Raw genomic sequence first — 24,869 nt, forward strand, 5'->3', positions numbered from 1 at the left:
TCAGTCATCAATGAAATCACAACCAATCCTGCTGCTGCAGTGTCAACAAGCAGACAGCTCTTTAAGGGGCAGATCTACTTGCCATATAAGTATATTCTAACCTTCAGGATTGCTTAAATACCAATGTGTGTTTTTCTAGCATAAAGCAAGGATGCTGTGGCTCCCCCATCAAAGCCTGCTTTCTCTCTCTCTCTCTCTCTCTCTCTCTCTCTCTCTCTCTCTCTCTCTCTCTCTCTCTCTCTCTCTCTCTCTCTCTCTCTCTCTCTCTCTCTCTCTCTCTGTTACTCTCATGATTTAATCCTGACCATTTCCCCCTTCTCTCTCTATCCCTGCTGACTCCTCCCTCCATTTCTGCCCTGCGCTCCCTCTCGCTGCCTCTCCGTCTCTGACACACTCAAACACACGCATATACACGCCCTCCACCCCCATCGCTGCAGTGTCTCAACTGCCTTGAAGCAAACAAGAGAGGATATAGAACACAGACGTTAATGAGAGCGAGAGAGAGAGAGAGAAAGAGGGCCGCGGGAAGAGAGAGATGTATATGTGACTGTTTCACCCTGTGAACATGAGGAAGGCATGAAGATGGAGCAGCAGGACTAAAGGTGGCTTGTACAGAGCCTTTCTCACCCTGCAAAGGCTTGTCTGCAGTATCCTTTGTAAATGGATGCTGGCTTGTGAACACGGTAAGCCTCGCCACTCTCACACCGCTTCCTATTTCGCTATTTTGGCTTGCTTTGAGACAGGAAGATAATATTTCACTGAAGCCGTTCTGCTGCTGAGGCAGACTGTGTTTTCCCATAAAATGCACCAAAGCAAGCAAGCAGCCTGTCCAGTCCCCTCCTCCACCCTGTTAGCTCTGTGCCAGCGGACGCTGCTATCTGTGCTTGCAATTTGACTCATCATCTCCCCAGAGCATCCTCGATTCTTATAGAATGCTTTTATCTGCATGCAGATAAATTAATTTAATTACTGTATATAGGGCAAGTGGAGGATGGATTAAATGTGTGTGCGTGTGTGAGGCTGTATGTTTGTGTGAATGTCTCTATGCTCTGTCCAGGCCATAAGGTGTAACAGAAAGAGGGGAAATGAGCGAAACCGCCATCACACACACACACGATCAGGTGTTCGGTGCTTACAACTGGCTTTACGAGACACTGAATGTGAACGTGCAGTGTGGGAGTGGGAGGTGTACCATTCCTGTGGAGCTTGGTTCTGCAGACAGTGGGATAGGAAGGCAAAATGTGGCCCGACAGTGGCATGGGAACATTGTAGGATTTGCCAGTGTGGAGCTTGCTGTCCTGTGAGGTAAATTTACATCAATTAATAATCTGGATGTTGAACAGGGATTTATTTGGTTTGTTTTCTGTCCAGCTGTCTGTGTCTGCCTCATGATTTTAAATCCTGACGGTGAGAAGAGGGAAAGCGGCAGAAAGCAGAGCATGTTCATTACTCAGCAGGCAAAGCAGGACAATTTTCTGTCTCAACATTTCAAATTTCCAACAGAGCATTACTGTATTTTTATTTATTTATTTATTGTAAGTGGCAGTTGGAATTTGTTGTGTAGCATCAGGAGAGCATGTGTATTTGTGTATATTGTATGTGTGTTTGTCTTACATGCTCGAGAGAGAAAAAGAGAAAGCCAAAGCAGGGAGGGGTTGAGGGGCCGGGGGTTTAACGATAGGGAGGCAGATGGGGCAGAGGGGCGGAGGTTGATGCAGCATCGAGCAAGAGAGGGAAAGAAGGAAAGGCAAAATTTTGAACAGATTGGATGGACGAGTTGGACCAAAAGACTGTGTTAATGTCACGGTGGTAGAAAGCCAGCGCTCATTCTGGGCGAAGACAAAGTGATGGATATATCTGTGATAGTTCCACCAGCAAAAGCAGCAGCGCCAGTGAGGCCCTGAGACATCTGTGAAGCAAGGCGAAGATGGTGGAAATTCCACCACGCCTTCTTTCTTCTTTCTTCTTTCTTGAGGACCAGTGATCTCAGGATGGATCAGAAATGGTAGATTGATTAAAATAAGTGGAAGGAAACACTGTTGTACAGCATCTACAAATGTAGATAAACCCATTAGGGGCAGCAGGAAATTCAATCTAGTGTTCCTACGAAACTAAATGCCTTGCATTTTCAGACAAGGCCAGACTTTTAGCACTTTTTCGATGAACGTTCTGTTTGTAAATCACATGCAATCTTCAAGTAGGATATGACTGAAATCCATGTAAAACAAAAGGTATTGATATTAGTCATTTTGCCTACATATGTTTGACTTCAAGGGATCTGACCTGTTGTTTAGAGCTTGTAACAAAAACCTGCAGATGCATCGTGATGCTATCTCAAGAGAAGATGCCTGTCTTGGGTGAAAGAAAGAAACTGTGGGCTGTAACATTGCAGCCTGAACCAGGATTTGGTGCAAAACAGTGAACGTTTTGCATTCTCCCTGCCTATATCTCGCATGTTTCAGCTCCAGTCAGCAACGTACGCTGCTCTAAATACAGATTCATCTCATCTCATTTCAGCTGTGCAGTTTGGTTTTTTTTTTTCCACTTCTCCCTGCAACATGTTACAAATGTCAGAGGTCACCGATGACCTTGGCTTTAAAATGAGGGATGACAAGGTCCAGTGTGAAATATAAAGGTTAATCACATGCTTACATAATGGGCCTTCAAGTTTCAGACACACACACACACACACACACACACACACACACACACACACACACACACACACACACGCACACGCGCGGACACTTAAAAATGTCATGATACCCTCATGCCGATCATTTGGACATGAGGTCGGAGAAAACAAGCAGTTTTGTTAAGTTAAATACACAACAAGCCCAAATCAAAAGAATCAATCAAACAGAATCATCAGATTTAGGATCCCAGAGGAAATTATGTGCTCACAGTTGCTCCAAGACAGTAACTAAACCAAATCAAATAATACAATATATTACAAAGGTATACAATATAAAAAAATAGCTCTAATAAATACAAATAGACTTAATTATAAATATCCCACTATATTACACAAAAAGAAATATATATAACTGACACTGATGTGCCCCTCTTATCATATTGTACTTTATTTTCTCTGTAGATGATGAGCAGACAGCAAAGGTGTGAATCCACACCTCACTAGCATTTAACTTCTCCGTTAACGTGGCAGTGTGCGGTTACACTGCACTGCTTTTCATATTAAAACAAGAGCAATAGTGTTGCAAACCCTATGCTGAGTTGACCTCCTTCCACCTCTTTTGTTACTTGCTACATCCATTCCACTGGGTGACATAATGGCAGGGGACAGCAGGGACACAGTTGGTTTTAAAGTGACAGCGGCTGTTGAGGTAGTCGCTCACAACACCGAGCAGGCCGGCGTCACCGTCCGGTGTACTTTTAGCAATCTTTTTAACCTTGTAGGTGAGCACACCACCAGCTTGGACAATTAAACTCAGCTCTATTACAGTTAAGTACCAAGGGGGCCTGAGCGTAGCTCCCTCAGCAGCCTACTTAATAAAATGATTAATCTAAGGTGTCATTTATTTCCTGGAGGGGGACCAGCAGAATTATCACACAACTCTTACAGCGTTTGTCTTAGTAGTTGTGAGAGTGAACATGAAACCCAATCTTTATGCAGGCACAGTTAAACAAACACTAAGGAAATACATGTCCTTAAGGTGTGTGTGTGTGTGTGTGTTCGAGCTCCTTTGCCACTATGTTCAGGCGGGGCACCGCTCTGTTCAGCTGGTTCAGCATTTGTGTTTGTTTTGGGTCTTTAATCCTAGCCAGGTACTGGAACAAAGTGTCATCTCCACACAAACAGCTGTAAGACATGCTTTGGCAGCCGCTCATTTTCAACAGGCAGCCGCTGATTGTAGAGAGGGCTAATAATCGACTTCACAGTAAAGCATCAATGAGGGAAAGCTGTCAGTGGAATCGAACAAAATCTTAGGGCGGGGTTCGGTGAATGAGTAAGGATTAGGTTATCCTTTGGTGTTACATAAAACAACACCAGCTCAATTCATCCTTCCCTCTCTCTCTCTCTCTTTGCCCTCCTTTCTAATCTTTGCTGGTAGTCGCATACAGGGGACTGTCTGTTTTCCTGAGGCAGGCCAGCAAGAGGGCCTTGCTTCCAGCACTCAAATCTGAGTGATGAGAGGGCACAGCAGAGGGGACTAACAGAGCAACTTTGTGTTCCACTGCGCACACATAACAGTGGTCATATGACAACAAGGAGGTGGTGGAGAGAGAGGGTGGTGGTGAGCGAGGGCTACGGCCTACAACCCACTGCTGAGGGATGTTGATCTTTAGTGAAAGAAGTGAAAGCTGATATATGCCATATATAGGGAGAGAGAAAAAGAGAGGGACACATATGTGCCTGTGCGGTATACTTTACAGTCTGTACTCTTAAATCAGGCTTTGTGGATCACAGCCACATTTCTTTCTTTTTTTTTATGAGGGCGTGCAGGTTGCCTTTTCCAAGAAAACATCTGAAAATGACGTGAAGCTGGAGGTGTATCTCGGTGGCCTCTTCACTCCACTTGCTCCTTGCTGTTTCCATAAAGTTCTGCACTTTCACATAGCCGACGCGCGAGGCTCTTTCTTCATGTAAACACACCACATACAGTTAAACTATACTCGTCTAATTGAACTAATTTATTGAAATACATACTTCATTGTCATCTCCAAGACCTCCGCAGCAGAAACCCACTGTAACATCCAAGATAATTTGCACCTAATAGTTTAAGCAGCACTTTTTCCCCTTTTCATTTGTCATTGTCCTTTCTCCTTTAATTCTACAGAGCTCATTGGGTGGGTTAATGGCTATTAAAGTGTTGCATCTGCTGCAGTGTAAGATGTTTCTCTTTTTCCTGTTCCAGTTATCAAATCACTAACAGCAGATAATGCCTGTGGGTTGTAGAAGCCTGAAAGTGTCTGTTACCCGCAATTTCCTTCTGTTAGAGAAGGCGTTTATCTTATCTGTCATGACCCAAATGAATGCTGTGCTGTAGTGAGTGTTTGAATGCAGATTACAATGTTTATAGCACCAACCTGCATTTGATCTACCTAATACAGTTCAAAAGCCGAAGAATGCCTGCTGTATCCAAAGGCATGCATGCGCGCCCCCATTTGCTTTTATATGGCAGCGCGTGCACGCGAGCCTCTAGTGTCCACCTTGTGCCATCTTATCCCTTCACATCACACAGCATACCCATGGCTCAGCCTGTGCACAAACATGCCATTGTCATCGCTGGCTGGCCTTGTGACTCAGTGTGACCCACTGGATTGGAGAAGGGGGAACACAGCCGCTGAGATGAGGAACATTAAACAGAGCATTATCACGGAAAAGCATCTATCATACAGCGACCTCACCCCCACCCTGTCTCCACCCTCTAAATAGCCCACTGTTTTGGGGGAGTAGAGAGAGGAGAACACTGCCCATCATTGTTTTCTGTAATGAATGAGTCGTGTCCTCACATGTGTACAGTATGCAGGCATCTTCCTCAGAGGTCTGCGGTGAGGACGCGACGGAAAGTAAGAACGTGAAATGTTAAAGAAACAATTTTGAGAGCTGAATTAAGAGTTTACAACAACCTGATTGAAATATGGAACTTTTTTTTAGAGCATTTAAGTCCATTTTTGATGCACAGTGTTTCAAGAGTGTTTCAAGAGGGAACATAAGTAATGTTGGTGATTTTGAGTTCACTTAACCGCAGCCACCAGCCAATGGTTGGTCTCCTGACACGCGTTTTTGAAGCATCTGTGCGGTCATTACAGGTTCTCAGAATGCCTCCCCTCAGATGCATCTCTCAGCCACATGGTTGCAGACTAGACTAGTTATTCTTTGACAGCCCATTCAAATGTCTCTTCAGTGTATAAATGTTGTTAACTATCTATCAGCTCTCAGCCTGGATGACGAGGCTTACTGCTTCTTTAGTTTTCACCATAATCCAATCTCCTCTCAAGAACGCTGATATAAGAAGTGAGGATTATTAGCGTGTTATTATAGAAAAATGAGGGTTAAGCCATATGGTTAAATCTAAAGAGGCGCAAACTGCTGAATGGAGCTGAAAATCACTCAGACTCCAACCTGCATGTCATGTGAATGTGACGTAGAGTGGGGCGACCACAAAGCTCTGACTCATCACATGGAACCGGGCCTTCTAGGTTGGAAAACTTTGTTTATTTAATTCCTGTGAGATATGCAAACCAACGAATGCCTTTCAGTTATCACCAGCGACAAGACAAACGGCATGTTTATCTGAAAGCATCACATGGTCCACCATTATCTACAGAATCTGTATTAGCAGCTAGCATCAGTTTGCAGCTCTAAGCATGAAACTGACTGTCTGCTTTATGTCGCTCATTCTGCAGCGTTGTGTTGCAGCACAACCAGTCAATGAACTGAAACATGAAAATCATTCAGTGCAGCGTTCAGATAACCCAGATATTATTTACCAATTCTTTCTGTCCTATTACACATCGCAGCTCTGTGCTCTCATCCTGCTTCATCTAGCTGGATTTCTGCCTAGCGTGCCCTGCTTCACATGATAATACTCGCAACAGTGAATAATCTATCAATTAGAGTCAATCTATGTTTTTTGTTTGTTTTTTTTTACCCATGGAAGCAAAGTGACAGTAATTATCTGCACAACAAATGCAGTATGGTTAAAAAATCCAGCCTTTTTTATTTGTTTGTTTCCCCACAAGGACTTTTGAGAGATTTAGATTGTCATAGCCACAGTAACCAGTTCCATTTTATCTTGCTGTGTATTAGCTGTTAGATGTAAGATTTCCTGGAAACCTTCCCAGACTGGTAACATCTCCAGCACCCTTTCCAGAAGCTCGAGCAGCACTGATTTAAGACTCCTCTCGGCCCTTGCTCTGCTTCTAGGTAGGAGACCTAAACAGAATGCCACTGGGACAAATGAGAACACACAAACCCAGCAGTACAATTAAATAACATACACAAAAGAAAAATTAAGAGTGGGTTATATAACTGCTCGTACTGCTCCAAGCTAATTTGTCAGCAGCGCTGCCTGTAAATGATTACTTTTTTTTTCACAAGGCCCATTTTAGTGTCTTTTTCTTATTTTCTGTGATAAGAAATCCTGGTTATCTGGGTCATAGTTTCCACATTGGAGCCACTCAAGTATATCAAGCTGGTAATGATGATTTAAAGGCTGCAGCATCTTTCACAATATATTACCGTAAATTAAAAAAGACAGCTACCATCAGGTTATCAGTCACTAAAAGAAATGTCTTGTTTTTTGTAAATGTAACTTGAGACAATTCATTCTTAACAAATGTGATTGCCTCGTGCAGCAAAAGCCTCGGTGTCCTTGCTTGCCCTTGTGCACATTTTCTTGCAGACACCTCCAAGTCCACATTGGAAACTGTTGCAAAACCACTAAAGGCACAATTGGAAACATTACAAATGATGAAATCAGAGTTCAAAATGAAAAAAACTGCACAAACTGATCAGCAGTAACCACACAGCACAACCACATGCAATCACACAAAATGACAGGCGCACTTCATTGCTAAACAACAGCAAAATAAACAATAAACAGAAGATATTACACAATAACTTGATGAATATAAAACTAATATAAAATGATTTGAAGTATCCAAAATAACAAATAAGGGAAACTAAGTAACTATAAAAAAAGAGTTCACTGTTGTCACATCCAGTAAGAACAAACTGATAAATGGGACTTGACCTGCGTGAATGTCACGTGACCTGATTTGCATCCTACCGAACATGCAGTAGTGGCTTTTGCTGACAAAGGGTAGCATTATTTAGATCAAGAGGTTCAGTGTGTGGATTAAGAAGGGCATGAAACAAAAGTGTTTGAATATTACAGCCTTCTCTCATTTCTTTCAAGACGGTGATGTTGAGCGAGGCTTTTGTGTTTGAACTCTCTTCACTTATGAATAGCCAAAATGTGGTTTTGGAGACACCTACTGTAGCAGGAATTGCCACAAAAGCTGCTTTGTATACTTTGTAAGGCTATCTGTCTATCAGCAGACTGCCATGGCACCTCACAAGAGTGCATTTGAGATCAAAATCAATGTCAGTTTTATAGATGGGTATTTTCTGGCTCACAAAGGGGGTGGAAATACATCAAATACATCCACTTAAGCCTCTCCGCTTATGTCTGCTATATAAACATGTAACATTTGTCAAAGATTAAAGTTTGCAAGTCATTTTGTGGCTAATGTAATAATCTCTAATATTTTTCCATATGGTATCTACTTCAGTCACTCGCTTTCTCTGTATCTAAAGCCAGAGCAGCTAAAAGGCAGTTTGAGCTTTCAGACTTAATTTCAGTCATGTGTAGCACATCAACCACAATGATGTTGTGGTCCAAAGTATTCAGGAAAATACTGTAAAAGATGTGAACCACATGCCTTCAATTCAAATGAGTTTTTACCGAGCTAAATATAAAATCCTCATCTTCTTCCAAATAAAAGACTTCCTTATTTCAAGAGTCTTTTCTGTATGAATGTGGATGTGTTTTTTTTTATATTTATGGTAGAAGTAACATAAAAACATGAGCACAGCTCCAAATAATATCCATGAATGTGTCAATGCCAGCCTGACAGATGAGGGCATTTTCTTATATATACCTTCATTTAGGAAAGAAAGCTTTTAAACTCATTGCATCATCACCTGTTGGTCAAATTGACTTAAGAAAATCCAGTCTGTACCAAATGGTGTTATTCACAACTTCTTGGAAGTTGCAGTCATCTCAGATTATTCACCACCTCTGTGGCAATCACATGAATTCCCTTTTGGGTTGGGCAGCTAGCTTTCAGGGCTGATGGTTTTTAAGAATCTCTTACTCGAGAACAACTCAGTTTCGTTTTAGACTGGACTGTTCTATATAAATATGACAATTACTCTGAAGGCAGAAGTGAAAAATGACATACTCAAAGGTTTGATCACTGCTTTATATTTAGAGATTAGCTTCGGTTTCATTTCTGAGGTTTCAAATATGACTAAAAAAACAGGGGGAAAAAAATCCTTTATCTTGATTCCAGTAAGTCACGTACTTACCAGTAACTTCTTTTTGTGAGCATTAAGCAAGCTTTCAGTCAGCAAAACAGCTGCCTTTTGGTCAGAACACATAAGCACTGTTCCAGCGCAGGGTACAAATGCTCGACTGGACTGGGCTCCAGAAAGTCGGGTGAACTCCTCGTTTTTCTCGAATCTTTCCCAACCCACTCCTGCGGAATTTTTGGGACTTGCGGGACAGTCTGTCCTGTTTCAGGAGGCTGGAGTGGTCTAAAAACATGCTCTCTGGTGCTACCTGGACCCAGTGGTTCCCAGTGGAACATTACATTGGGAAAAATGTGATATGCACAACACAAGGTCATCCACACCACCTATCAGTGGTTTTAATGCTGTGGCCGATAAGTGTTCATCGATAAGAATTACATGTGAATTTCTGTGTGATCCTATTAGAAACACTAAATGAAATAGTTGCAGTTTCACATCACAGGTGCCACTTCCCAGATAGTTCTGCTTATATTACAGTCACACGATGGAAAATTGGTGGGAGACTGTAGCATGACCAAAATGATTGCAAATGTGTGCAATGAACTTTAAAACGGTTTCTTCACAGACGGGGACATCTCGCACTCAGTTGCCATCTTGAAAGCAACTTTGGTGCACTAAGACTTCAATAATAGGTATAGGTAATAGGTAATAGGACAGAGTCAGTCTGCATTTAGTCTGTCATCATCTTGCAATCGAACTGGTCAAGCTAGCAATTGCATACAGTCTCTTTGTGATAATGGTTAACTGTAATCAATCAATTAAAATGGCAATTCTGTTGCTGTCTACATACACAGAAATTCACAGGAATGGCCGAAACTCTTAGATTTGAATCCAAGATTCAGAAACTCCACCATAAATAGTGATCTAGTTGACCTACTTTACTTTAATATAGGAGTTGGCAATCTGTCTGCGTTTATTAATTAGATAGCAGTTATTTGCAAACCTTTGCCAATTTGAGTCAGTCTGAGTCGGACTGTGATTGTTTGGAGATGGTCACCAAGAGGTTGAGGGTGTTACACACTCAACCAGTTTGTTACTGCAATTACTTGCAACCAGTGACTGTAGATTTCTTACAACTCATAACCAAATGCAAAAAAACAAAACAAACAAACAAAAAAAATTAGTGCAATCATCAGACTACCTAGTTGCAAGGTCTTTGCTGCCCCATTTTTACTCTAGTGTGACTGAGACATTAGTCATAATAAATGTCTTACTTTTTGCATGACTATTCATTCAGTATGGATTTCAATAATTGCTGATTAAATAATAAATCTGCCTGTGAATTAACTTGCCTGCTTATTACCTGTTGGAGACAGTATTCTTAGGTTAGGGGATTTTGCAATACAACAACTGAAATCGAAGCCTGCTGGCCATGGATTTGACACACACACACACACACACACACACACACACACACACACACACACACACACACACACACACACACACACACACACACACACACACACACACAGCCCTGCTCACCTCATTCATAAACCATTACAAGATGACTAAAAGCACACCTGCACCTTTCACCTTTCTTTTAACATTCGGCATTTTTCCTTTTCATAGAAATAAAAATAGCAGAATTTCCATTCTGCATATCACCGGTAGTTCTGTACTGCATTTGTCAGTCTCATCATTACACATCTCAGCCCCGTCTTGGACCTTCAGTTGGATTTTCTTTGTTATTCCGTTGACATAAGTGGTTTCATTTCATGAAGCAGACTTCAGCAACATGTCTTCATTAGCTGCGTTGAGCTGCAATCAGATCTTCCAAACATGCTTGCTGTTGCTGTTCTTATCTGGAAAACTAAGTTCACTGTCAGGATCTGGTCACCATTCCAGTTTAATTTTAACTAATGTTTACCTTCTGTTTACAAACGAATGCTTTTAACTGATGTGACTAAAAGAAACACTTTCCCAACCTACCTATATGGTGCGATCCTTCCTGTGTGTTTAAACATCAGTATGAGATGTCAATGTTTGTTCATGTACTGTCCATTCTGGTAAGTCATCTGTAGTCGTTACATAATGCATTTTTCTTTGAACGAATTTCATGTCTGAGCAATACCATTCAGCCTGTAATGGATTAAAATCACCACTCAATCTAATGTGACTGACCCTAATTGTAAGAGCATTTTTGTGGGCTAAATAACTACAGCAGTAGGACAGTAGGAGAGGTTATACAACAGAAACGCACCGTGACTGCATATACTCATCTTGAATCAATCGTGCGATTGTAATTATTTGCAGCATGGTGAATTAATAATAAGAGGTAAGCCTCTGGGAGTAGTAGTGAAGGGGGAGATGATGGGCCGTGCGCAGCCAGAGCTGTGCAGGAAAGGCAAGAGAGTGACCAGGCTCTGTCACATGATGGCTATCAGATTTCTTCAGCCCTCATGATGCATCAAGATGCTGTCCTTTCTGCCTGGCCCCCATGGCTCTGCATTCACTCATCACTCGGCCTCCACGCTGATACTCAGCCATTCGATGCACCCATAACACTCACTTTCTTGAAGACGGTCTGCAATAGTTCTTGTACAAATATTCAGAACTATTTTGTGCCAAATGCAGCAAAATCAAATCAATAGTTAGTGTATTTAGTCAATGCAAAAAACAAACAAACAGGAAAAGCTTTGTATTGTAGACTTGCAAACAGTTTTTCAATCCATTTGTAAGGTGAGCTCTTCCAATGATCTTTGAGACCTTGTAGTGGATTCATGCTGTGTTAAGCTGAGCAATTTTGCACTTTCCCAGACAAAAAACTGACCAACAGGAGAGAATCATTATAATATCTTACAGTGCTCCAATGTCGCACTGTGAGAGAGGTTCAAAGTTGGTAGTTGCAACTAAAGATACTCTATATGGACAAAAGTACTGGGCCACACCTATTAATCTTTGAATTCAGGTATATAAAATCAAACACCGAGCCATGCAATCTGCCTTTACAAACATTTGTAAAAGAATGAGTTGTTCTAAAGAGCTCGCTGGAGTTCAATGTTGTAATTGAACAAGATGCCACCTTTTCAACAAGTCAGTTTGTGAAACATCTTCTAATGGATATGCCACTGTCAGCTGTAAGCATTTAAGAACCACGGTGGGTCAAACAATGTGGCAGACCACTGTGACGCATTGTGTGTAAAAGTCACCAGTGCTCTGTTGCCTCAGTTTCTTTAGTTACAAACCTCCTCTGGCATTAACATCAGCACAACAAATATCCACTGAGAGCTTCATTGCACAGGTTTCCATAGTTAAACGGCTCCTGTAGGTGTGATGTGTAGGTGTCCCACATTTGTCCATGTAGTGCAACTGTGGCCAACTAAGCAACCTATAGGACAAGACATGAAAGTGCACAACAATCAAAAATACATTGGCGTAATAAAAAAAATTCAAAAACAAACCCAAGTGGAATAAGTGGAGGCTACAAAAAAAAGCAAACAAAGTTACTAACTCACATTTGAAATGATTTATTACAGCAGCAGGATACAGTTAGAGTTTGGCATCTAGTGCAAATATTCAATTCAGTTCAGGTTTGTAACAATTCACAACAACAGTCGCCCCAACGTAAAGATCCTGCAGTATTCTGGAGAAAACCCCAACATTCAAGCGATCCCTTATGATCAAGCACTGTGCAATGGTGGGAATTAAAAACTCCCAGAGAACCAGACTCAGGGACGGGCAACCATCTGCTATAACTGGTTGGGGATGGTGGTGGATTAAGAGAAAGAGAAAAGAAGAAAGAGAAGACAGAAATTTGATAAAAATTGTGAAGTGATGAGTAAATCTCCTCCTGGAGCCTGCCGGTAAATGTTGGGGTGGTGGAATGGTTGAAACTGCAGGCAGCAATGCTGAAATGTCATGATGGGAAATTCATCAGCTTAAATACACAGAAAAAAAACTGGTGAGGTGTGGTTGAGATATGGCGTGAGGAGACTGAGGCACGCTACATGTATGACGCTGTGCGACTCGAGCTGACTGCTTGAACTGGCTCACAGGCTTCACGTCATTTGTGACATCAGAAATGTTGGTTGTGTGTGTCCTCCAGAGGTATTTTTGTCAACAGTGGCATGCAGTCAGTTTACAAGACTGCTGAAAGCCCACAGTCTGTAGGCACCTTTAGTTTCATTTGTCTTCATGTATTCTTCAACTGGCTCCATGATGTTGAGATCAGGTCACAGTATCATCTGTTGTATATTGCCTGGATATATTTTGGGTTGTTGTCATGCTGTGGAATGAATTTGGGGCCTTTTATGATAGTATTGTGTCAGGTTACAATTACATTTTAAGTCTTTGCGCCAAACTCTTTGTAAGTTTTACCAAAGCCTGAAATGTATCCTTGTAAAGTAAAGTTGGCACTGTAAGCATGATGTGAAATCCTGATATAGAAATGATATTTTCTTGACCTTTAAAAGCTAATTATTTATTTGCTGTCGCTTGTATTTGGAGCTATTTCAACTTTAAACTAGACTGTATAATTTGTTACAAAGAGTAAGCATGTTTTCATCCTGTAGGCACTTTCCTAATTAATTTGTGTTTGTTTTTTGTTAAAATTTCGAGGGTTCCTGCTGCGATATGCTCTAGTTATCCATGTGTAAGGAAGAAAAAGGCCACGTTCCTCTCCGTGCAGTGTGTAAATGCGTGTAATATTACTTCGCCAGTGCACTACTTCCACAGAAATGATCAAATAAGAGGTATAACTTCAAAAAGTGCAGAAATGTCAGAGCTGCATATTTGTGAAATAACAAAATGGAATGACTTCGCACGCAGCTTTAATGTGTTTCATAGGCTCTAAAAATCAGTGATGTGCATTAACCGGTTTGGCTGGCTTTGCCATTTTGAGAGGGTAGTTAGGTGCCTGAAGCCAGGAAACAACTCTCTTCTCTGTCTGTGTCATGATGCTTTATTATGGCTTTGTTCTGCTTTGTTGTCCTCTGTCTTTTGAAGAGTGGACGCCACACACCAGAGTAAAAAAAGGTGCTCTCCTTCTCTCTCTGTGTGTCTAAAGATAATACCAATATCCTGCCATCGCTTAGTCTGTTCCAGTGTGCACGCATTTGTTGCTGAATCCGATAGAAACAACAGTAGCACAGTTATTTTTGCTTCTAATTATTCAGGACAGCCTCTGAACATTTGAGACATTTATGTAAATTCATGCAACCAAGCTTCTTCCAATGCACTATTTGTTTTATTTAAATAAAAGTAATGCCATACGCAAATAATGTATGAAAATGGGAGACGAACGAAAACTATTTGCATGTGAAATATGAAAGATAGCCACACACATGGCTGGGCAAAGAGTAAGAGCTTTGCAGTAGCATGAAAGCATGAGAGGCACCTGCTGGCTCGAGCCTGTTATTTTCCACTTTGATAGTAAATAAGCATTTCACCTTGTTTTACTGAACACCAGTGCAGAAAGAGTGCAGGTAGAGACGCTGGCTTGGGAGGGAACTAGCATGAGATGCTGTTGTTTGCAAGAGAAAACACACTTTTATTTTGTTTACACTGCATCACTTCCCTTTCAAACAGTGGATTGTGTGTTTTTTTTGGTTTTTTTTAGCTTCTCTCGCCTGGTTCGATCCTATGTTTGACCTTGATTGTGTATGAAATGAGTCTGTGTGTGGTGCTGTTAAGTGGATAGGCAGGGTTAGCTTGCCTCAGAGTCAGTGGTAACAAAAGACTCCTGTTAAGGGAAGTAATCTGAAGAGGCAGAATATGGGTATTATGACAATGTTTAAATGGGAAGTGTGCAGGTTAGTAAGCATGCTTTCAGTAACTATCTGTTAGATCAAGGAAAAATCAATGTTGTATTTATTTTTTATTTCTTCTTCTCAGTTTTGCATAAAAATGCAGATAATAACGTCATACTAGGCTAGAGCTTGGCTTGGCATGAAAACTAAAGGCAGTGCTATCCCTACTCCCTCCAGAGCTCAGAAGTAAATCTACCAGCACCTTTAAAGCTCCCTTATTCAAACACCTACCATGAGTAAGTCTATGGCCTTTAGTATGCAGCTTGTTTGGATAACCACTCAATCCCAGTCTTCGAGCAAAATGTTAATAGTTACAGTCAGAGAGGTTTCAAAAGTAAGCACACTTACTGCTTTCATGGAAAGAAGAGGGAAAGAAGACGCCAGATACTAATAATAAAATACATAGATTAACTGACCATCAGTAAGTGTTAGCATCTCTATAAAAGCAGGAGTTTTGGCAGTTTGCAGGTCTGGAGCATTCAGGTGTGTGCTAACACAATGCCACCATCTTCTTGAGAGTGGACATCCCAGCAAATTCACCCCAGTGCAATGCTCAGAAAAAAATGAAAAATAAAATAAAATAAAATAAAATAAAATAAACAAACCAACTTGAGCTACATCTTGTTAAAGTTCATGACAGCACAATTAGAAAACTGAATAAGTATAGCTTTTTTGAAGGGTTGCCAATAAAAAGCTTCTTCTCTCTAAATTGAACATGGTAGCACAGCATAGGTTTGCAAAGGTGAATCTCAACAAACTACAGGACTTCTGTAACAATGTCCTTTGGACAGATAAGACCAGAGTGGAGATCTTTGGCTAGGATGCAAAGCTCTACATTTGGTGAAAACCAAAGGTAGCATATCAGCACACTGTGTGGGCATCCCACATACCAAGCATGGTGGTTTAGGGAAGATGATTCAGGCTTGTTTTGCAGCCACATTACCTGGGCACTGTGTAGTCATTGAATGGACCATGAACTCCTTTGTGTACCAAAGTATTCTAGAGTCAAATGTGAGGCCATCTGTCCGACAGCTAAAGCTTTGCTAAAATTGGGTCGTGCAAGACAATTATCCCAAGCACAGCAGCAAATCTACAACAGAATGTTTGCAAAAGGAAAGATCAAGATGTTGCAATGACCGAGTCAAAGTCCAGATCGCAACCTGATTGAAGTGTTGTGGTAAGACTTTAAGAGAGTTGTGCAGAAACGAATTCTTGCAAACCTCAAAGAACTGAAGCAACGTTGTAAAGAAGAGTGGAGCAAAATTCCTCCGCAACCATGTGAAAGACTGACAAAATCATAGAGAAAATGATTACTTCAAGTTTATACTGCGAAAAGTCTCACTACAAAATGTAAAACATGGTATTTTAACAGTAAATACTATGCCTGATTTAAAATGTATTGCCAAATGGAGCTTAATATGTTTTTAACACTGCAAAGGGGGGGTGGAGTCATTTTAAATTTAACCTTCGCCTTTATAACCATAGCCTTAAGATAGTAAGAAAAGAATGCAATCCATTACAAGCAAATGAAAATAAATTGTTTATAATTGCACAAAAAATGGACACGATATGAACCTCACTCCCTTGGGAGAGAGTCTGTTGTCAGCTGATCTGTTTGTGTAGGTACCAGACAAAGTAGGTAAGTGTTAATTCCTCCAGGGGTAACTATTTCTGCTGAAGTAAGCTTCTAACCTCCACAAAAACAAAAAGATATATAATGTTGAATTGTCAGCACAATTGTTATTAATAAAACTGTTCCTATTTATCTTGAACATGTAACTCACGACTCCTCTCTGTCTTGTGTGTTGGCAGATTTGGAGGCCTTCAGTTGACTGGGAGATATCTCACCACAGGAAGACCAAGCAAAACAGGCCAAAGATAAAACTTTGGTGGATGATTTCAGAGGCTGCAGAAGGGCAAAACACTGCAAGAGCCATGTGGGAAGATAGTGAAAGGGGTTTGCTGTTTGCTCGCATCAAGCCGAAACACTTTCTCTACTGACATACACTGAACGTTCTCGAACCTTCCTCCAGAACATTTCCTCAGGGGGAGCCCCTGCTATGAACCCCAGCTCGATTGGCTTCAGTAGGCAGTCAGACCTCAGAGCCAGCCACTGTGTGGGCATCCCACAAGTCTGGGTTCTGCCCACACAGAACTCACAGACTGCCCCTGAACAAAAAGCATGAAACACTCCTGAGTCACTCGTCAGTGTGGTAGCTTTCCTATCTTGTCCTCAACTGGTCTATTGTGAAATATCTTCTTTCTCTATCTCTGAAGGCTCGTACACGCAAACCCCCCTCTTCAATCCTTCTACCACCACATATTCAATCACCACTTCATTACTATTTGCTTCCCCATTAAGTAGCAGCACGAGTTCCTTTGGGTTTACCACGTGGTGGAGGACCATGGGATGCCGTCAGAGCTCGGAGGAGAAGGAAGCGGCGCGGCGCTCGCGGCGGATCGACCGCCACTTGCGCTCAGAGAGTCAGCGGCAGCGGCGTGAGATCAAACTGTTGTTGCTGGGCACCAGCAACTCTGGCAAGAGCACCATAGTCAAACAGATGAAAATCATCCACAGTGGAGGCTTCAACCTGGAAGCCTGCAAGGAGTACAAGCCACTCATCTTGTACAATGCCATCGACTCTCTCACCCGCATCATCCGTGCTCTCAGCACTCTTAAAATTGACTTTCACAATCCTGACCGCGCCTATGATGCTGTGCAGCTCTTTGCCCTCACAGGGCCAGCTGAGAGCAAGGGGGAGATTACTCCAGAGCTGCTAGGGGTAATGAAACGTCTGTGGGCAGACTCAGGGGTCCAGGAGTGCTTTCAACGATCCAATGAATACCACTTAGAGGACAACACTGCCTACTACCTAAATGACCTGGACCGCATTTCTGCACCCGAGTACATCCCCACTGTCGAGGACATCCTACGATCCCGTGACATGACCACTGGGATTGTGGAGAACAAGTTCACCTTCAAGGAGCTCACCTTCAAGATGGTAGACGTGGGCGGACAGCGTTCGGAGAGAAAGAAGTGGATTCATTGCTTCGAGGGCGTGACAGCAATCATTTTCTGTGTTGAGCTAAGCGGCTATGACCTCAAACTCTACGAGGACAACCAGACGGTAAGAAAATTCAGCTTTAAAAAGGCCCAACTTTTGTTCTGACAGTGCAAATGCACTTATGCAGAGATGCCTGAACAAATGCAGACAGGCAGCAGTCACTCAGAGTAGTGTGAAGAGGGATGAGGCAAATATCTACCCAATTTGCACATATTCAGTAATTATTATCTCTTGTTAAAAGTTAATTGCAGTCATGAGAGGGGGATGTTTCTCACCATCAGATTAGAACATTAAAGTGGAGACAATTCATCTCTTATATACAACAACCACCATTTATCTGATTTACTGTGTGGATTTTAGGTACCATTTATCTTATTAGCAGCATCCTAGTCTGTAAGAATACTTCTGATTCTTTGACAGGTAAACTTAAAAGCAGAGATATCTAATAATCACTTGCCATGTAGTTCAGTTTCATAGCTTGGATATTCATGCTATGAAACAATCAATGTAAGAAATGGCTTCTGAAAAGTCATTTTTGCTGTGTCACTTCCTCTCTGTGCATCCCCTTCTAGAGCACAGATAAGCCTCCTGTGGTTACATGGATACACCGAGACACACGTGGTTTTAGTTCGTGTCAGATACTGTTTGCTATAACATCACTCTGAAAGTATTTAGGGATATGTTCAAAACACTTTTTAGAATCGGTGCTGTTAGATATTTGCTGCCAATTAAGGTAACAATTGTGTAGTTTGATTATTGACTTTCCTGGAACAATTAAGAAATAAAGATTACTCAGTAAAGCCATTGAGGCTTACATAACTTGTATGTTTACTCTGGTCTCCTCTAAACCAATAAAATTATTAATTGCACATTTTCCTGAAAACCCTGGCAGGCAAGTCTTAATAGAGACAAACTGGAGGGAGCAAATGCACAGTATCCAAATTTAGGGAATTTTGGTTGCATGATCTTTTCTAAGGAAAACAAAGATTTTTTGTCAACTATATTTTTCAACAGGCAAAGGATCTAGGACTTTTTAATTCTCTGCATAAATCCAGATTCCAAAATAGTTGACTCGATTAAAACTTAAAGCTGTTCTCCTACCTTGGGCTAAATATGCACAAACCCCCCCAAAAAACCATTACTTGAAACAGTAAACAGTGGGTCCACTTTGTGCATTTGTTTTCTGTGTGGGATCATTTTGTAATGCTGCCACTTTACAGTGTAAAATTTGCAAAACACACCACTGAGCAAAACCAAACCACGTGCTGCTGTTGACAGGTGCTGCTGTTACAGCTGTGACGCCAATGAAATTTCTGATAATTGCTTGTGCAACAAATGTAATTACCACAATAAACAAAAATGAACTTAGCCACATTCATTCAGACTGGAAGCCATGTGCGACATGGTACCCAAGGCTTCCTGAATGATACTGCTATATGCTATACTGAACTTCCTTTATAGTTTTAGTTTTCAATTTAGAAAGCCTTATCTGCATTTTAAGGTCCTTATCTAATGTTTTTGGATGGTAAAATAGATTCTCTTTGCCTTAATGTAGTAATCATAGTTATTTTAAACCCGTCTAAAAGAGGGGACTGGCTTGTGTTTGTTATCTTCTCTTCACGGTTGTGGAATTTAAACGATTTCTTCTCCATAGCATATTCATCATCTTATCTGAGTGTTTTAGAAAAGTTACTGCTTGTTTAACTGCCTCCAGGATAATGGAGGATCAACAATATAATTGTATTTAGTTATGAGGGGAGATGGTCTCTTGCTTCACTTTTTCCACGTCCCAGCATCCACGTTCACCTTGATGTTTTACAGTCAACTTCAGAAATAGCTCAAGTGCAGAGGAAACTTGGTCATTGCTGGAAGTGGACTGGCCTGATAACGCATGGGTTACCCGGATAAAACAGGGTGTACATTGAGCCAGGTTGGAACATGAAATCAATTAGCTTTATAGGTTAAAAATAAAGTCTGAGGAGAAAATGCAGTATGGTGTTAATTGAGTTCACAGAATAAAGTGTGAGGTTGTACCTGTGAGAATTAGCAGATTGTGCAGGCACTGTATAGCAATGGGAGTTAACTGGTGCAAGGAAAAACAACTTTTATTATTCAAACAAAGGCGAGGAAAGCTATCAGAGTGTATAAATCCAAAGGAAGGTGAGTTATATGGATTCTCAGGAAAATGCATGGTATACTTATGAATTTAAAAACCCAAAATATACTCATCAGCCATTTGATTAGGGACACCTTGCTAGTATTGGGTGGACCTCTTTTGCTTTCAGAACTGCTTTAATGCTTTGTGGCATAGATTCATTAAATTGTTGGAAAGGCTCCTCAAAGATTGGCTGCTGTGGAGGCCATTTGAGTACAGTGAACTGTGTTTTGAACACTGCCACGTTCAAGAAAGCAGTTTGAGATGACTGGAACTTTGTGTCATGGCAGAAGATACACTGTGGCCATAAAATTATGGACGTGGTCAATAGCAGTTTCCAGATAGACTGTGGAGCTGTTACTAAAGGGCCCAAAGTGTATCTCCCACACCATTACACCACCAGCAGCATTCTGAACCTTTGATACAAGGTGGGATGTATCCATTTTTTATGTTGTTTACAAGAAATTCTGACCCCACCATCAGAAAATTGAGGCTTATCAGACCTGGAAACATTTTTCCAATTTTCTCTTGTTCAATTTTGGTGAGCCTCTGCAAACTGATAGCCTCAGTTTCCTGTTCTTAGATGACAGGAGTGGTACAAGGTTCAGATTCAGAGATGCTCTTTTGCTTACATCAACTGTAACAATTGGTCATTGCAGTTATCGTTGCCTTTTTGTCAGCTCAAAGCAGTTTGGCCATTCTCCCCTGACCTCTGACATCAACAAGGCATTTTGACCAGAGAACTGCTGCTCACAGGATATTTTCTGTTTTTCAAACCATTCTCTGTAAATCCTAGAGACGGTTGTGTGTGAAAATCCCACAAAAGACCTGAAATACTACAACCATGCCACAGTCAAAGCCACTTAAATTACCTGTCTTGATGATGTCACATACCTCCATATCATTGATTGATTACATATTTGTATTACTAAGCAGTTGACTAGGTAACAGGTGTACCTAATGAAGTGGCTGGTGTGTATAACTAGTTTTGGAGATATGCTGCCTCATCTGATTCAACCTGTATTTGTGTTCAATTAGTACAATTTGTACGTATTTATACATGCCTTGCAGTTTCAATTAAAATAGATGCCAGCCCATTTACCATCATTGCTCTCAATGTAAAGTTGAGTTGACTATGAATACACTGTTTAATTCTTTAGTTGGACAATTAATGCAGTTCACACTTGTGTCAAGGGGAATTCTTGGTTGGAAAAGCAAGATGAAAGATGTCCGTGCTCTTTGGCTCCAAGTAATAATTTAATCGTTAAGCATTTTTGCAAAAGCAAGTTTCGATCTTTCTCGGGCAACTTGCCAAACAGAAGAAAGAAAAGGCATTTTCTAGAAGCTCTAATCTACACAGATCACTGTGAGCTCTGGCAGGTGAATGGGAGCAACCACACATTGCATTCCATACACAACCCAGTGTGTATGAGGTGTGCTACATGCTAAACAAGTTGTCAGTCTATCAGCTAGCCCACATGCTGTGAAGTGACAGCGCTAATCACCGAGTCACATCAATCATACTCGTCAAAATTACACATGAGAGCATGTAACTAATATTGCTTCATAATAACCATTGTCAACAATAATTTGTTAACTCTAGTGAAAACTTATTACTTGTTCTAATTTATGGTAGTTTGTATTGTTTACTGTACTGTAGCTATAAGATGTGGATGACATGGACACACATTATATTTTATATGCCATTTTAAGCATCTCTTAGTGGTTAACACATGCTGCCATAATCAGGTTGTTTTCAGTCCAAAAGTATCAAAAACAGCAGTTTTCTCAAAGCGGATAATATCTAACATACAAACGAGGCGTACTCTGAGGTTTGTGCTGTATCAGCAAGACAAATCTCACAGTGCATATGGGTTCATGTTATGAGACAAACCAAAACCAGTAGCATTACAGTGCTGAAAAATCTGGTTAAAAATCTAAAGCTCTGCAGAGAGTTCAAAACTATATTAGCATACAAGCAAGGTAAGCTGCTCAAAAACAGCCAGAGAAGAACAAGTTAACATGTTTGTTACACAGAGAAATTGTGTGTTTGAATTAATCTACCAAAGCTACCTGACCCTTTGTGAAAAGTAATTACCCCTTAAATCTAATACTTGGTTGAAAAAATGCAATCAAGTGTTGGTGATAGCTGACGATGAGTCTTTCGCATTACTTTGGAGGAATTTTGGCCAACTCTTCCTTGCAGAATTGTTGTTATTCATTCACCTTGGAGGACTTTTCAAGCATAAAAGGCCTCTTTAAGGTGATACCAGTGCATCTCAATCTGATTTAAATCCAGACTAGGTCACTTTAAAAACCTTCATTCAGAGGTGGACTTGCTGCTGATTTTCTGGTAGAGAACAGAACTCATGGTTCTGTCAATTACGGCAATTCGTCCAGGTCCTGAAGCAGAAACCAGACCCAGACCATCACACTACCATCTCCATGTTTGACTGCTGGTGTGATGTTCTTTTTACAAAATGCTGTGTTAGTTTTACTCCAGATGTAACGGGACTCAAGCCCTCCAAAAGTTCAACTTTGGAACTCATGGACGCCACTTTTGCCCAGTCTCTTTCTCATTGTTGAATCATGAACTCTGACCTTAACTGAGGAAAGTGAGGCCTACAGATCTTTAGATGTCGTTCTGTACTTTACTGTCATTTACTTTTTGTGGTTAAAAAAAGCAAAAATTTAAAAAAAAGATACAGATTCTGACAAAAATGGTGATTACAAAGCGAAACATTGGTGACTTTTAAAGCATGAAAACTAAACTGAATTAGTATTCAGTACAGAATGCAGGACACACACGTGTGAAGCAGGAAGTATAAGACTCTTATGTAACAAGTGTCAAAACTCTGTGGCTTGTCTTACAACAGACACAACAATGATTATACATGTCCAAAGTCTGTCGTTTATACACCGCTTCATATAAAATACATATGTATAACAGATATTTATATTGGATATTTAGTGGTTTAAAACTGAGGAACTTGGGTATAAATTCTGGCCATTTAGTACAGCTGCTACACCACACCCAATAAATCTACATGATCATCAGGTTGCAGTATTTCACCACAGCTACATCACAAAGGTTGCTGGAAACAAGCAGCTTCCGTTCAGGGGAAACATTTTTTACACATTTCTGAGAAATGTTATATTTTCCATCTTTTTAAGTCAGGCTATAGGGAGTCAGCAATGTAGACTCCAAAGATTTAGATAACAAGGCATGACCACATCCTTGCTTAAACCTTTTGCAAGATAATCTGCAATAAAGTTGAAATCAAAAGCAGCAAAATGAAGCTGGGTTGACACATTATAATAATGTTGTTAGAGCAGCTGGCTCCATAATGAGGCATTGTAAAGGTCTTTAAATATCTCTGACCTTGTTAAAAGCATGTCAGTAACGCTGAATAAATTTGCACTAAGGTTACTGCGCAGTATGCAAATTATTTGCGTAGACTCATTCATTTTTTTTTTTATTGCATCACAAATATCGAGCATTTTATTCAATGAAAACACTTGGACAGATTATTAACATCTACGTTAGCAGTGCCACAGTTGAGTCACAGCATGTAAAACCATTAGTTCCTGTGAATTAAAACTTTGCATTACAACAAGTTTCTCATGGACAAGAACCAGGGTACTGATTCAATAGTCCTACCCAGGAGTGACTCATCAGTTTTCATTTAAGTGCATCTCTGACTCACTGATTTCTCAGAGTAAGGTGGAAGCGCTATAAGTTTGAACCCAGTCATTGCGGGATGGTTTGATAGAAACATTTGCCCTGAGGCTTCGTAAGAAATATGTAAGAAATATATTAAATATAGTGACAAACAACACAAGAGGACTGAAAAGGGAAGCTGAATTGCACAACCAAATTTGGCGTGTGTTCGTTGTTGGTGTTCTTAACAGTCATTAGAACTTGTGAGACATTCATCAGAATTTTTGCACGTGTTTACAAATAAATTTAAGCTGCTTTCAAGAACAAAAGGTCCCATTATTGTGATACCTTAATGCTGTGACCAGTGATCACTTAAGTGGTTTCAGCATTCAGGATTCATACAAGCTGAAAAAAATCAAAACTCATCTGACCGATAAAACACTGGTTCCGTTTCCATGCACCAACTCGCGCAAGACAGAAAATACACCATAATAATTACAGTATATTTACCCATCATCCCATTCCCTGATGCATTTTCGCTGTCCCATCCCTGTCTTCATAATGAATCGGTTACCACGGCTACTGTTGCTTAGCAACAGGCCAGTCAAATGCTCCTAATCCTGTGCTGTTGACAGTGAGCTGTGACTAGGGAAGGGAGGATGAGAAGGGAAAGGAGCAGAGAGGAGGGGGAGGGGGGGGGTGGTACAATAAACAGCAGCGCTGGAAAGAATAGACGAAGTTTCATGCATGTATTGTGTTCCTGTGTTTGTGTTATTATGAATATGTAGCGCAGGTTTATATGCAACAGCTGACGCCGAGCTACTACAGTCAATTCTTTTTATCTGTGAGAGGAAAATGAAAAGCATAGATATGAGATTAGCGCTTGCTTAAGCTTGTGTTTGCCAAACATGAGCACAGACACCGACTGTACTGTCAGCTCTACTTCTATTGTTTCATTTATTATTTCAGTAATCTCTCAAACGGGAATTCATTACCTGTCACATAAAAGGAGACTGGAAATCAACGAATAGGGTTTCACGTTTTTGATGTGGACCTTTGTCGCGTGTGCCTTATCTTTCCAGTTACAGCAGAGATGATGTGTGAACGGGCCTGGATGTAAAACATTTTCCCTGATCGGTGACTTTGAATAGCAGTGGCTGTTTTTCAGAATCGC

The 24,869-nt window shown here is 40.8% G+C and overlaps 1 protein-coding gene across 1 annotated transcript in view; it reads left to right on the forward strand.

Annotated features, from left to right (window-relative positions):
• Positions 1-359: 359 nt before the first annotated feature.
• The window catches only part of gnaz (guanine nucleotide binding protein (G protein), alpha z polypeptide), a 32,043-nt gene continuing 7,533 nt past the window's right edge, over positions 360-24,869 (forward strand). The window contains exons 1-2 of the mRNA XM_005451311.4: positions 360-683; positions 16,627-17,942. Coding sequence (XP_005451368.1) covers positions 17,220-17,942 — 723 coding nt within the window. The 5' untranslated portion in view covers positions 360-683; positions 16,627-17,219. The remainder of the gene's footprint in view (positions 684-16,626; positions 17,943-24,869) is intronic.

The sequence above is a fragment of the Oreochromis niloticus genome, linkage group LG7 (genome assembly GCF_001858045.2).
Source record: "Oreochromis niloticus isolate F11D_XX linkage group LG7, O_niloticus_UMD_NMBU, whole genome shotgun sequence".
Taxonomy (NCBI): Eukaryota; Metazoa; Chordata; class Actinopteri; order Cichliformes; family Cichlidae; genus Oreochromis; species Oreochromis niloticus.